We start from the raw sequence: 15,569 nt of genomic DNA, 5'->3' as shown, positions 1-15,569 counted from the left end.
GCCATGTGCTTTTAGCATTTATTCTAGCAATTAATTGTCCACTCTGTTACTGTCAGACTTTGTTACCAATGTAGAGAAACTGTATGATTCATCATAATAGATGGGTGTTTTTTTCTGAAAAAAGTGGGGAAAAAGTTGCTAACTTGAATTTGGCAATCATCAACTTCTTAAGACTGAAGATGTTTTCAATACTGGAGAATCGAGTGTGTTACAGTGCGACGCTGATGCGGTGGTTCAAGCATTATAAACTTCCAAACTCCTCTGAAACACATGTATTAACACAACATTTTAATACCCTTTAAATTAACCATAACCATTAAAACAGTTGAACTTTGCTTATTTTTAAAGAGTAACAATAATTAAATCAAATCAATTTCGCTCCCCTGTGAATATTCTTGGTTCCTGTGGCTGTGACAGATTTTGTGTGTGTCTTTGTGTGTAAAGCCTCTCAGCATTATGTGTGATCACAGTTAATCCAGCCATCGAGCCCCAAATAGCTGAATGGTGCAGTGCTGCTCAACTGCTTATGCCACAGAGCCGAAATATCAATGACTGCATTACTGACTGCAGACACCTTCAGCAGGTGGAGTCCACAGATACACAGATAAGCTTGTTTTTTTGTATACTTATAAGCTGTTGTGCACAAAGCATTAGTTTACTTCAACACATGTATATATGTTGCATGTGAATAAAACAACAGAAGCCAGAGTGCCTAACAGTACCATAGATGCTGTGTTTACATCCAGCTTTCTTATACTGTAACTTGTGGATGGAAGATAAGGAGCTGAGAGGATCTATTGTTTCTCTATTTAATTTCTCCCTGGGGGCAGCCTGTTGTCTGAGCTATAGAACCTCTAATTGGATCCCACCCCATTGCCAGTGACCAATTAAAAATATCCTCTTGTCATCTCAACGACCGATTGTCATTTAACGTTCTCATTTTCCCTCCCGTCTCTCTTATCCTTGATGCGCCATACTTCCTTTCCTGTCCCTTTTCTCTGCCCTTCTTTATCCTCTCCTTGCCTCACTTTTCTTTTCCAGTGCACTCTCTATGTTCTTATTCTCTAGTCTCTTGGCCCATTTGTGCTTCATTTTCTGCAATTAAACATTTGGCACTTGGGTTTCAACTCTTACCCTCTTCCTCTTGACTCTGGTCCTCACTTTTCTTTCCCCCCATCTTTACCTTTATTTTTTCATCCACACACTCTTTAGATCTCTCCTTGGTTAGACTGATAACCGCCCCACTCCTCACCCCCTTTACACACTATCAGTCCCACTATAGAGTCCAGCGCTAAAAATAACCCTTGCTGTTCCCAATGAGGAAGCCCATTCATCCACAGTCTCACAGGACCTGTCACCACAGACACACACACACACACAAGCGTGGATACATTCAGGCATGAAAGAAGTACACTTCACAGGCCTAGGTTTTCACAAAAAACTACACACATATGAATGATGTAAAAGTGCACTTACCAACAAACTCACAAAAACCCATGCACACAAAGTGTCTCTTTACCCCGTTTTGAGGCTGACGAGTGCATCCTGGACTCCAGTTTGGTGATACTTCACCATATACTGGTGCATGGCGGGATAGTTCTTCCTGATGTTTCTTTCAGTGGAACCATTTGGAACGGTCCCAAAGCGGAACGGAGGCGAGTAAGCATATGGGTTCTGAAACTGTGATGAGAAGAACAATGGAGAAGGAAAAGGAAAAGCTGAGGTTACACATCTTCATTTGAATTTCTAAAAAAAAAACCCCACAACACTTCAAGAGCAACCCTTACTGAAGGAACCACTGGTGCCGTAGTTTCCCATCCACTCGCTGATTTTCTTTTCTTTTTAAATTCTCCCATCATTTCTCTCTGCCTCCTCCACAAACCCCCTCTCAGGTATAATCAGTGTATCAGAGTACAGGTCAAGAGTTTTGTCCAAGCGTGCTTGTAGCTGAGGTAAAAACCAACCCTCCAGCACTGTGGTAACAATCTGCCCTCGGTGCCAGAAGCAGACAAACCCTATCAATTACAAGTGTGTATTTATGAGCCTCACTCTAACCACATGCTGTGCTAGTTTGTGCGCCGACGGTTTCAGTCCATATTATTAAAGCGGTTCTCAGAAACATAACACTGCATGTCATCTCAAACGCTTACAGGCTTACTTTACTTTGCTTTAACGTATTCATACAACACATGATTGACTTCACTTGTAGGCTGCTACTGGAGGATTTCATTAGCAGATTATTAGCATTCCTGTTGTTTTCTCTGTCTGTTCAACATACACAAAACTCATCTGCTTGATTGTTTGCAAAAACGATGCACTGTTTGCTTGCATCAAAAACGAATCTGCATAATATATTTGAGCATATTTCTAAGCGTTTATACATGCTGCATCTGACGGCACATATATGTGTCTCTGCTGTGTAATCAGGTCAGGGTGAGCGTGAGCGCGTGTCGACAAGTCAAACTGCGCTGTGCATACGAGTGCGCATTCATATGTTAGTGGAGATGTCACACAGTGTGTTTGTCAGCATGACAAGCAACAGCCCTTAGGAGACATTCTCTCCTCCCACAGTCCTTGCTATTGTTTACTTCTCCTTCTTCATCTTTTCTTCATTTGTGCCTTTCTTAAGGTTAAATAGAAGCTTTTAGGTCAGGAGAGGGTAAATGTCCCAGGAGGAGTGAGAGGGGGGTGACAGGGGCTGGTTGGGGTGTGGTGGAGTGGCGGGTTGGGATTCAGACTTGAAAAGCACTCTTCTCTTGCTTGATAATTACCAGTGAAGGGCTTTTAAGAACTGCACCAGCTGCTGCTAACGAAAGCTTAATGCAGAGCTGACGACAAAATGAAGGAGCGGAGGCAGGAGAGGATTTGAGGCTAAGATAGGTGTAGATAAAAGAACTCACCGTCCTGCAACATAGCCACAACCAGATCGTGGGGATTGTTGTCCGTCAAGGCTTTCTGGCAAGATTTCCGGACGATTTTCTGATGCAGGGTTTCCAAAGACTATTTTAAAAAAGCACGTATTCTCAACTTTCAAATACTGCCATGCTGTCAGAAACCTCCAGGTCTTACCAAATTATCCATAAGATGTACTTTAGCGTCTTTTCCTTGATACAGCAGTATACTTTTACTTGCAGGTTAGCTGCCAAAATCTGTTTGATTAGCTTTAGAAAGAGATCACAGTTTGGATCAAATATATGCAGGGTTGCGCAAACCCTGCACATTAAACTGCATTTCAATACAATGCCATGGGGAAAGGAGAGCATCAGTAAGAGGTGAGCTTTGAGTGAAGTGAGTCATCTGGCCTAAATCTGGTAATGTGTGTAATGACTGTAATAATCACTAATCTAATTAAAATATGAAGGTTTCTCACAGGACAAAATCCAGTTACCTGGGTAAAAGACTCAAAACCCAGAGGAGAAATTTCTCTCAGCAGCCTGAGAACACTTTTCTCCTTATGTACTGTAAGTGCATGTAGGGTGTATAGGTGCTAATAATAGGTATTAAAATCAAAGTGATATGTAAAGGTATCACACAAATTATTCTTATTAACTAAGCTCAATGTCAAACGCCAACATCAAAAGCCTTAAATAATCTGTAATAAAACTGTGAACATATACAGTCAGGTCCATAAATTTTTGGACAGAGACCTTTTTTTTCTAATATTTGTTTTCTGTTCCACAATGAATTTTAAAAGAAACAACTCTGGTGCAGTTGAAGTGCAAACTTTAAGCTTTAATTCAGTGGGTTGAACAAAAAGACTGTATAAAAATGTGAGGAAGTAAAGCATTTTTTTTAACACAATCTCTTCATTTCAGATGTTTTATTTTCTGTTTTTGCAGCTTAGTGATGGCTTGTTTCACCTGCATGGAGACCTCCTTTAACCACATATTGTCTGTTCACAGCAAAATCTTCCTTTTATCTGTTGAATTGGTAATGACATAATGAAAGAATTGCCCACACCTGCCCATGAAACAGCCTTCGAGTCAATTGTCCAATTACTTTTGCTCATTTAAAAAAAAGGATGTCACATGAGCTAAAACTCTTAAACCCTTCATCCAATTTGAATGTGGATACTCTCAAATGAAAACTGAGAGTCTACACATTATGTCCATGTACGTTACATAACTATAATTGGAATATGTTTTATTAAATAGGTAAAAACTTTCACCTTAAACAAGGCACAGGTTACATGTTTACAGACACTGGATGGCAATGTGAGTATCAGTTGACTCCACAAACCACAGAAAGGAGCAAACCTACAAACCTACGCAAGCTAAATGGAATAAAAACAAATAAAATAAAACACAATAAAATTATAGTAACTCTGTGCAACATATAAATATATTGCTTACAAATGTCTGTGGTTATCATGAAACCTTGATCGATCTCATTGCTTTTGCCATGTTTATTAACTCACCCTACTCCTTTATTTTCTTCTATTTTGTCCTGCAGGTCTTCTTTGGTCTGTTCTGCTTCTGCTTTCCCGTCCATCTCCTAATCACTATAAACTGACTGGTTCTTGTATAACGGTTTGTTACTTTACCTGAGCACTCAAAGGAGTTTATGCAGCATGCTTCCTTCACTCATTCACAATTTTCTATGCTTAAGTGGTTCCTGCCGAACAGTCGGAGACATTCACACTCTGATGGATGTATTGGAGAGCAACTTGGGGTTAGTATCTTGCCCGAGGATATTTGGCATGCAGACGGATACATGTCTTACTATGTTTTTTTATTCTCTGTGTGTGTAAATATTATGCTATAAAACAGTGGAGATCACGACATGAACAAAATTATTCAGACTATTTGCAATGAACTTGCAACCTCGCTGCCTTTAAAATGGTTGAAGAGCAGATCTGCGATCACACCAGTCTTCAAAGCGACTTTGGTGCATCAAAATGCCAATAAATGGAATGACTTCAATTAACTGAGATAAACTGGCAAAAATCACAAATCTGTTGCAATGTCCACAGAAATTCATGTCAAACAAAAATTTACATTAACAACTTACATTTGTTGTCTACTCAGAACCTCGTAGATTTGAAACAAAATGTTTGAATTATAGCAGGCACTGTGCAACCTTGTTTTTACGTAGAGTGAGGCACATTGCAGAAGAGTTGCACTCATTTATGAACTAGACTGCAATTATTTGCAAACCTTCACTAGTCTGTCTGAAAGTGACTGCAGTCAGACAGTCAATGTTTGGACGAAGGCTGCCTCCCACCAGGTGACCTCTGTAATTGCCATGCGATCAAAAGTGGTCGTATTGTGCCATCCTATTTTTAGTGACTGAGTCATTGGGGGTCTCCACGCTACATTTTCATGTCCCATCGCTTCCCAGAATTTGTCTGCATGTCTACAAATCTACATGTTTTGCTCATATGTGACTGTTTTTTTTTAACATTATTTAGATGTTTTAAATCTCTTCTAAGTAGATGCATGTGGAAAGTGCCAGAACCTAGTTATTTCTTTCATCATAATGCCGCTGAAAGCTACTACAGCTCCAACAACAGCAGCAGATTGTTTACATTTGAACTTTGAAGTCTGTAGGCTTCACAAAAAGCAATTTTATAATGCTGAGAAACCGAAACAAAACCGAAAAGCAGAGAAAGAGCAGCCAGATTTGCAAAGACAAATCCCCATGCACCATAAAACACCAAAGACCTGTTAACTGACTGCTCTCCACTTGTGCATGAAGCAGGCTGCTTAGAGAACAAGTTTAACAGCTCAGTAAACATCCATTGCTTTCTCTTCATCAATTATTAAAACAAATAAAAACAGCTCTTCCTGTCACCATTGACTGAAATGGATCCAATGCACAAATACTGCAGCTTTAAGAAAGTTACATGTAAAATACACTTTTTTAAAAACAAAAACAAAACGTTTTTTTGAAGGCTTCAGTTAGTAGGAATTTAAAATTAAAACAATGTGACACAGCGATCGACCAGTCGTGCAGTTAATGTATAATTTTAGGAGAAACACTTATTTACCAGTAATTTGTTCTATTGTACTTCCCCACAGGTGTCTCACAGACCATTCTAAGAATTCTGTTAGTAACTAATGTAATCAACTTAAATTTATACTTGCATACAATTCTTAAAGCTCTCTATTCCTAGATTTGGCACAAACATCCACCAAATGTAATCTACAAAGTCTGTAAAATAATGCCTGTGTAACTTAGTATGATCTTTGAGCAATGCCAACAGCGACGCTAAAACGATCACTAGTTAAACTAGCTTCTACACTAGGGGTGGGTTTTGATTATTGATTTATCGATTAAAATCGATTCTAGCTTGGATAACGTGATATTGACTCAATAAAATCCAGAAACGATTTTTAAATATGAATGTATTTTGCACGAAACGCCAGAATCTCAGGTTAAACCTCACAAACTTTCAACAACCACCAAACACCTAAAACAGTAAATGAGAGCAGGTACACGGATTCTGCACAAAGACGTAAAAGCAAAGCGTGGACCCGCCGACGGATCAGAATCAGTGAGATGTCGCTTTTCTCACCCGACGGCACGGACACAGGCGGGGCTGAAAGCCGACAGCTCGCTGATTCTGATGTTTCTGTGGGTCTGCGCTTTGTGTTTACGCCCTTTTTGAGCTGATTCTGAAGCTGCAGGTTTTTATCTCTCTCCAAAAATATTGACCGAACCAGCAGCAAAAGAAGATCCAAACTTTGCTTCACATAAACATCGTCATGAATTCCCTCTGACCTTTCCTGTTTTGCTTCCACCACGATAAAATCACACTTCATGCAGACCTCTCTGTCTCTGTACTTCAAGAACAGTTTCCAATCTAAAAATCTCTGTTTTCTGCATTATTCACTTGCTTTTTACGCACAAGACTGCCGTTGTTTACAGCGCTGTTTTTTTCCTTTTAATTACTTCCGAAAAGAAAGCCTCATTTCTGCTGTTCAATACTGAACAAATTTAAACTTTTCACTTTTTAAAATTATGCAAAATTGCAAAACGCTTGGCTGTGTCTCTAATAAAACCTCTGTAACTTTGCTCTGCTTCACTTCAGCAGCATCAGGTAATGTTCATATGTTGATTAATGGTTTTCTTTCATTTTTGATCTACTGCAGAATATTTTTAAGGTCATCTGCTATAAAATCCCAGGCCAGGAAAATCTTCTTTCTTTTTATAGATAGAAAAATCAAAACGATTCTAGAAATCAGTGACGATACCCAGCCTATTCTACACTGCTGCCACTTTTCATTAGAAAGTGCAAAATCTTGTCCACTGCACATAGTTTGTGAGCACCATAAGTATATGGTAGAGATGAGCCTGTACATATATCACTACTATCAGTACTAACATTTCAGACTGAGTGGTAGTAAACTATTTGCTGCCTTTAAAGATCTGTCATCATCATTAGCTTAAATACATATTAGCTGTAACCACACCTACACGCACTGATATAACAAGACTGCGAAGGGGAGCTATCTGATTCACACCGCTGTCCATTACTAATATTCAACAGGAATGTATGCTATCACAGCTACAGCAAGCTAGCCAGAAAGCTAAAGGTAAAGCACCAAACTTAGGGATGGTAACTAACAACGGCAAAAGCCTGCTTTGGAAACTATGCCTATATTTCCCAAATGCATTGAGGGCAGTGATGCAATCTTAAACTTCATCTCGTTGAGCACTGATGCACCAGAGTGTTGTGTGTATGTGTGTGCACTTTTGTGAAGCATTTTGGTCCTGCAACTTTTGGAAGAAAAAAATGTTACTTTTAGAAAAAAATGTGTTTGCCTCATCATATAAAATGATTATAACTGCATATTAAAGGAAATGGTTGTACCAAAGTATAAGAATTTACACTAGTGGTGTTACATCCTTCCCTCAGGTTGATAGGTACAGTAGAGTGCATCTGTTTGTGCCTGCTAACAGTCTAAACCCACCTTAAGTAAACTACACAAAACATGGCCCCGCACGAGGAATGCTTTTCATCATTTTGTCGGTCGCATTTGGCTCGATGGCCAGCCTCTCTCAGCATAACTGTCTAAACGGCCATTTGCCCTTCTTGTCTGTTTCCTTTCGTTCCCAACCCTCCCTGTCTTTCCACATATTCTATTTTCTCCCTCCTAATGCCTTTCTTCCCTTACCTCAGCCTTCAAACTGGCCCATATCTGTCTGCCTGTTGTCTTGTACCATCTTGTGTGTCTTGGCCTTTTGCTAGTCCTCAGTCTCTCTCCTGCCAATTGATGTACCTCTTACACCATCCCTCCCTCCCTCTCTCCGTCTGTTTGTTGTCAAAACCCTCTATGTCAGCCTTCTCTTGATAGTATCGCCTCTAATACATCTGTATTTCTGTCCTTGGAAGCACTCTGCTCTTTTGTCTAGCCTTCTCCAACCCTCCAATCTGTTTCACTACATTTGGCTTGACCTTTACTTTTTAATATCCCAGTCTTTCTGTTTGTTGCTGCATTTTTCTATATGCATGTCATTTTGATTCTGAGTGCATAAAACAGAGCCCATGTTAATTCATTCTGGAGCAACAGAACACAATTTCCAGCTGGATTTAAAACGGTAAAACTTGTACATTTGAATTCAGGTGACTGGAACTTTGTGAGAGGAACGGTAGTGCCACACGCAACAAAAACAGGTACTATGCTTCATTTTCCCCTTCATCCTATGATGATTTTCTAATCCTGTTGTATGATATAAAACTGAAAGCCTGCAAAAAACATATCATAAAACTACCTCATTCGTTCTTCGTTACCTTGTTGTCTGAAAGCCCGGTGACTTGGTCGACAAACTCCTCCTGAATCATGAAGGCGGCCAAGTTGGCAGTGTAGGAGGCCAAGAAGATGACAGCAAAGAAGGCCCATACTGACACTATGAACTTGCTGGTGGTTCCTTTTGGGTTTTGCACCGGCACAGAGTTGTTGAAGACCAGACCCCACAGCAACCACACTGCCTTGCCCATGGTGAAGGAAGGGCCGTGAGGGTCTGAAAACGAGGAAAGAGAGTGTGTGTGGGAAAGCGAGATGGATGGTATAAAATTAGAAAGAAAGAAAACAAATATTTCAAAATCTATTTGTAGAACAAGTGACATGCAATTTAAACTACCCAATATTAGAGCAGTGGACTTGTGCTTCTGTGTTAAATTTATGTCGTAGGTATATTGTAACCCTCCTGAAACCCTACGGCATAACTTGACGTGTACCTCCTTAGAAATGTGACTACACGCAGCAGCACCACAGCAACACAGGCATAAATGTTGGCATAGGCTAGAATCAGTGCAGAAGTCTAAATTAAGCTTTAGTGTCCGTACTCACCTTTTCCCTGTGCCAAGTTTCTGTTGAAGCCAAGAGGACTGATGTATTCGAACATGAAGACAGCCATTGCAGTCACCAGCAGGAGCATCACAAACATCATCACCCACACTGATGCACTGAATGGCTCTGTGAAAGAAAGAGAGAAAGTCAAGAGAACAGAGGTCGTGCTAATGCTTAGCTAATACTGCACTTTTTATAGCTTATCCGTCACTTTTTCTTATCATTTGCACACTCCTCGTCTTTCCACAAACTGAAGGAATAAACAGGTCAGAAATACCGTATGCACACACACACACATACTGAGGGAAGAACTCCATGTCCAAGCAGACCGTTCTAAGTTCAGAAGCCCTACAGATCTCACCCCACCCACCTACCCCAAACCACTTGCATATATACTGGCGTTCCTCCTATTTGGCTGTGGAATAAGGGGTACAGTATAGAAAGCCCTGGTGTCAGCACTCCTGTCCTCCCTCTGAGCCCTTAACATTACTGCAGAGATTAAACTCTGCTCTAATGTATGGGAGAGCACTGCTGGCATAGGGCCGCACACCGGGATGTGTGCATTTGAGTGTGCATGTGCAGAGTGGCAAGCAGCCATTATGAGGTTTTCCTGCTAAGCCCTTATAATTTCCATTTTCACACCACTAACTGCATGCTTCCACGCATGTCAGCATGTGTACTTGCGTGTGCGTCCTTGCTGTGTGTGTTAGAGTTTCTCTTTTTCGTGGAAATTCCTGCAGCCAATTTGCATGTAAGCTTGTGTGTGCATTGGGTCAGTGGCATCGCGAACTGTTGTGGATGTCAATGTTAAAGCACTCTGCATCAAATGAACGTGACTGAGGAACCATAACGGGGATATCCGTGGTCTCTTAGGTTAAAATCCTGCGGTTAAGTGCCTCTCAGGTAAGTGAGAGTCGCTGTGGCAGGAAGCGGGCATTCAGCTAAATCCCTCAGATGAAAGAGCAAGTATTGACAGCTGTGTAACAGAAGTGAATTATGTTGTCAGTGCTGTATCTGAGGGAACACACACACACACACACTCAAAACAAACACTGTTCTATACTAACACAAACCAGAGAAGCAAACAAGACAGGTTTTCTTCTTGTTCTCTCCTCAGTCTAACAAGAGAAGAGCAGCTATTTGGTGACAATTACCAAGGAAGGCTGATGGGGACACAGTTCCATTGCTACGGGACACCATGACACTGATCCCAGTTTCCACGAACGGGACGGAGAAATCGATGACCTCAGAACGCTCCTCATTGATCGTCAGAGATCCGACGGCCATGACGGCTTTCTTATAGACCACCTTTTCAGGGTAGGGGGAGGAGGAGGGAGGAGAGCAGGGACATAAGAGGAATGATTGGGGAGAAAGGAAGAGAAAGTTACAATCTACTCATCCGTTCATCCATCTGGATCCATTTCCACCCCAGCTGTCACAGGGTCAAAAGGTGGAGTACACCCTCGATAGCTATCACAGAGTAGAACAAATGTCTTCATTAGGCTAACTACATGTTGTCTCTTCCACCCAAAGTAAATGTTGACAAATCTGTGCACAAGAATGTAAAGATTACTGATTGCACATAAATAAAGTTTTTAATCTCATACTGAAATTTAATCAATGTAGCCAATATGTAAGCAGTAGTGCAAAATAGGATTAAAACAAATACAAATAACATTCAACCCATAAAATGAATTAATTAAGCATTAAAAAATGCAAAGTTTATAGTCTTAAAATTAACTCTGGAACTTGGGTCTTCAGGTCTGAGTTGCTATAGTAACAGTTGTTTTTTGTTTTTGTTTTTTACACTCTGTGAACATTTGCTCTGGCGATATTTAAATTTATTTTGAAACATAAAAAAATTGGAAAAACTAAATGATCATTCTAACAGTCTGCTTTAAAAAAAAGCACATTTTAAATTGTTGGTCACCTTTTTTAGTTAAATCTGCCTTTGATTACAGATTACTTAAGATCAAACTTTCCAGTGGGCATCAGTTCTGAGGTTTGGTTGCTCACACATTTGTTGCCCTGCAATATTTACCTCCTGATCACATATAGGGGTCATTGTTGGCGAATCGCTAGTTCAGGGGCTTGCATGTTTAAATGTTGTGTTAGATTTAACGGGACTCAAACTCAAAAAAGTTCATCTGATCAGCAAGATATTTTTTGCAAATGTGAGATTCAAGAACTTTATTTACACCAGTTACACGCCAACGGATGCATCAGGGCAACTCATGGCTCAGTATCTTGCCCAAGAATAAGTTGACACGCCAACTGGAGATCGATCCAATTACGTTTTCACACAGGGCCAGGTAGGTTTGGATAGCTGTTTTCACTTCATTCAAATCATCATTAATCATCAATCTGCCTTTTGGATTTACTCGGGTTATCTTTGTCTAATTGAAATTTGTTTGATGATCTGCAACATCCAACATGCAACAAGTAACTGAAAGGAAATTTGGAATAAAAGAATGAAACACCTGTATGATATCATAAAAGGTATACCTGTGGGGTCAGCAGGTACCCCACTTAGAAGAACGAGGATGAACTTTAACCTTAATACATGTTTTCATCTGAAATGAAAACTTTGTATTAGCAAAGTGCTGCTCCATCAAAGCACATCTCCACAATGTGTGATGATCTTAGTTTCCAACAAGATGAGTAATACGGTAGTTGAATAACACAGGCACACTTATATATACACACACAAAAAGGCTCTTTTTACCTCTCCCACCATCCCATTCCAGACGTTGTTGATCTTCTTGCCATGCTTGCCATTGGTAACCAGGTACAGGTCATAGGTGAACTTCACATACTTGGCTATCTTTTTCAGAATGTCGATGCAGAAACCTTTACAGCACTTCTTGATATACGTCCCACCAGCCTCAGTCGTGTTGCTGCAGAAGCACAAAACACAAAGACCATCAGCAGATGATTAGTCTTTCGCTCGGTGTCAGCGGTGGGAAAAAAACAAATGGCATCAACGCTATGATTGAACACTGAAGTAAACATTGACAGAACAAATACCAGCTCTTTGCATAGCTTGCAAATCCATTTTTACATCCACGTTTAGGTAGGGAACCCTCATTCATTCATTCATTAAAAAACAAAAGGAACATTGTTTGCTTCATTTTTTCCATCATGTTTGTTAAATTTGTGATTGCACCAGTGAACAAATATCACCCTGGGTCTTTTTCACCTTTAAGTTCAGGTCAATCTATTCAGGAATGACTGAAGATTAGAAAAATATGCTCCCTTTTCTCCCAACGCCTCTCTGGAGAAGGAAATTTTGATGGCGCTGCATCTGCAAGCCTTGTACCATCTGTGTATATGAATTTGAGAGCAGAAGAGTTCACACACAAGAGCACATCAACTTTGAGCCACCTGGGAGTCTCATTTAACTTTTAGATGTGTGCTAATTAGAAGACGATAACCTCGTCCTTTAGCGTAACAACAACCTGGGCAAAAACTTGACGGAAAGTAAGGAGGGGACCCCTGCGCATCAGGCTGTGACTCTGCAGTACCCTTCAGAGATGAAACTTTGTCACTTTTAAGTTATTCTGCAGCACCAGGAAAAAAGAGATAACATTTGCCAGTTTTTCGCAAACTCCCTCACTAGTCGCCATCGATCTGTCAAACAAATGTCTCCCCAAGTGGAATTCTTTCCTGTCTTTGAACTGGAAAGGCATTTACTTTCACAGTCTAACAGTTTCACACAAGAAAGGGGAAAAAAGAGCCAAGTGCCGATATGTCAGCAGTTATGAATGTCATTCTATGAAACCTGCAACTTTTGAACACCACACTGAAACACTAAACAACCTTTAATCCATCACAGAAGAAATAAAATAATGGGCTTGACTCCTTTTTAGTGTAAAATAATGTCTTTTCCTAATTGCATTTGCAGCTCTGTCGAATGCAATGTAACTTTTTATTTTGCTTTCCTGATCCACACATTTCAACAGTAGCTCAACAGTTTGGACACCAGTGGCAATGGAATAAAATCACAGAGTGGATGGACGGAGAAAAAGAGATACTGGCTTGAGGTTCTGTGGGTAATGTGGTATGAGCTTAGAAGCGCTAATTAACTTAGTCTTCTCCACAGAAGAGGTCACACTAGGCAGCGGCTGCACTGTACTCTTTGATATGTAAATTTCTTGTCTTTATTCCAAGCATGGCCGCTTTAAGCACAATATGCAATATATTCTTGTGATGTTGAAGTAAGAATGAAATTGTGGTAAATGTAATGCAACTACAAGGAACAGGTTGATGTTAGCCGAAACAAGGACAAATAACCCAAGTTTCTGGCAGATTCAGCTGGTGGGGAATGGTGGGAGCTGACAGAGTAAGCATATAGGCCAGAACTTAGCTGCATTCACGAACACGGCGTTCCCATTTAGGCAGGCCACTGTACAGATCAGGCAGTAAGAGCATGTGATGTTATGGAGGCTGTTTGTGAACTTGGCAGGCCAACTTGATATAGAAACACTACAGGGCCCGAGGGGTCTCCAGGGAGGAAAGTGTGGGTCTGTGTATGACTATGAGAGCGTTAGTGTAAGTATGGCTTGCTCTTAACCCAGGCCTGGATGGGTGAATTTCTGGTTCTGCATGCATGGGTACTCCTTCAACCCCAATCCAACCCCCGTTCACCACTCCTGGTCTGCCTCTCTCCTTCCCTCCATCTATCCCACTTTCTCCAAATGGGCGCTTCGGATGCTTGAGTGGGAATTGCGCTGTGGGAGGCTGAAAAGCAGCATTGGCCTGTGAGTGAGTGGACGTGGCCACAGAGAGCGTACGAGCTCATAAATGTGTGTTTGTGTTCCTCCTTGGAGATGCTTTGCTCTCCGCCCCACTTCACAGTGTTTTCTGGATGTAAATCACTGTCAGCCACTTCCCTAAAACTATCGCCGCTTAATCAACTCTGTTTGTGTGACGCAAAAAGAGCTGCAGACAGATGCGTTACGCATTGAACGAGTGACACAAAGTGTGTAGACCTTTTTTTTCACACATACATTAAAGCCCTGAACTGTTCTAGACTCTGTGTGACATGTGACATCGCAGATCTGTTTCCTTTGCCCAAATTGATCCAGTATTTAGCAACAAGAACATTGCTGATTGCTACATGTGAGAAAGGGCAACTCTGAAAAATGCCCAGACTTGATCTCCTAACATTTTCTGGTATTTCCATGTGGAAAAAATGAATATCTATTATAAATATCCATGAAAATGTACGTGATCCAGACGTCATTTATTATTACGCTGATTCAGCACCACTCAAGTCACTCTGTGACATACACCCACAGTGTGTGTTTGCGCTCCAGGAATATAATATAACAAGGGGCTAGAGGTATTTTGGCGTTAGTGAAAAAAAAGAAGAAGGAAGAAATGGTATGGAAGGAAGTAAAATGCTGAGTTCAGCAGCCACCTCCATTTTCAGGAGGAAAGAAGCTGCTGAAAAGCCTGCACACTGCATCGCTTTCCGTGTTCGTGAGAGAAAGGGGAGAGCGAGACAGCATGCACTGACAGAGGAGCGCAGAGACGGCGCTGTGGAAAATGAAATACGGATGATGTAAATTTATTACCTTCTGATTATCCAATACACTCTTATGAAACTTTCTTTTATGCGGTCCTTAGTTTTTCTTCTCATACAACAACATTACGTGTAAATCAGTTAGACTGCAAGTAGAGTGTATTTCAGACCATTTCACTGTGTTGTGCTTTTCCACAAGACAAGGTAAGGAGGAAGAGAGTGGGTGAGATGACTTAAGTGCAGCTTATTGTGTTGCAATAATAAGCATGTGTGCCATTACAGGACCGCGTTGTTAGATTAAGACTAGCTGTAACACACACTTACATTTTTGTGCCTTAGGTTTAGATGATTTTAATGGATGCATTTTCTTTTAACTTTCTTATATACTTGAATATATATCATTGACATAGGCGGTAATACTGTATCTCGTTCTCATTTCCTTGTTTTGCTTATTACGGCTGCATTTACACTTGCATGATGGATGTGTCCCTAGTAGGAGCAGGTATCGAGTTTTTTGAGGTGTGATATATACTGTAGGTATAACATACCTCAAAAACTAGATGTTCAGAGTGGCCACTTGTTGATGAGACCCAAATTTTTTGTATTTTGTAAGTTAGGACCATAAATTTGAAGACAATGACTAATTTCTTTGGTGTAGTTTTGCTTCTGTGCACCAAAATAGTGGATTTTAAATCAAAAGATCAAGACGTGACTGAAGTGCAGACTTTCTGCTTTCATTCAAGGGA

The 15,569-nt window shown here is 40.6% G+C and overlaps 1 protein-coding gene across 1 annotated transcript in view; it reads right to left on the bottom strand.

Annotated features, from left to right (window-relative positions):
• grin2aa (glutamate receptor, ionotropic, N-methyl D-aspartate 2A, a) overlaps positions 1–15,569 on the bottom strand; it is a 179,880-nt gene that overhangs the window by 13,741 nt on the left and 150,570 nt on the right. Inside the window, exons 7-11 of the mRNA XM_080906362.1 lie at positions 12,022–12,193; positions 10,451–10,604; positions 9,297–9,422; positions 8,738–8,967; positions 1,520–1,680 (exon numbers count right to left, since the gene is read on the bottom strand). Of these exons, the coding sequence (XP_080762488.1) occupies positions 1,520–1,680; positions 8,738–8,967; positions 9,297–9,422; positions 10,451–10,604; positions 12,022–12,193 (843 nt within the window). The remainder of the gene's footprint in view (positions 1–1,519; positions 1,681–8,737; positions 8,968–9,296; positions 9,423–10,450; positions 10,605–12,021; positions 12,194–15,569) is intronic.

This window comes from Rhamphochromis sp. 'chilingali' (assembly GCF_963969265.1).
Source record: "Rhamphochromis sp. 'chilingali' genome assembly, chromosome: 15".
NCBI lineage: Eukaryota > Metazoa > Chordata > Actinopteri > Cichliformes > Cichlidae > Rhamphochromis > Rhamphochromis sp. 'chilingali'.
This window is presented reverse-complemented; position numbering and strand designations above follow the sequence as displayed.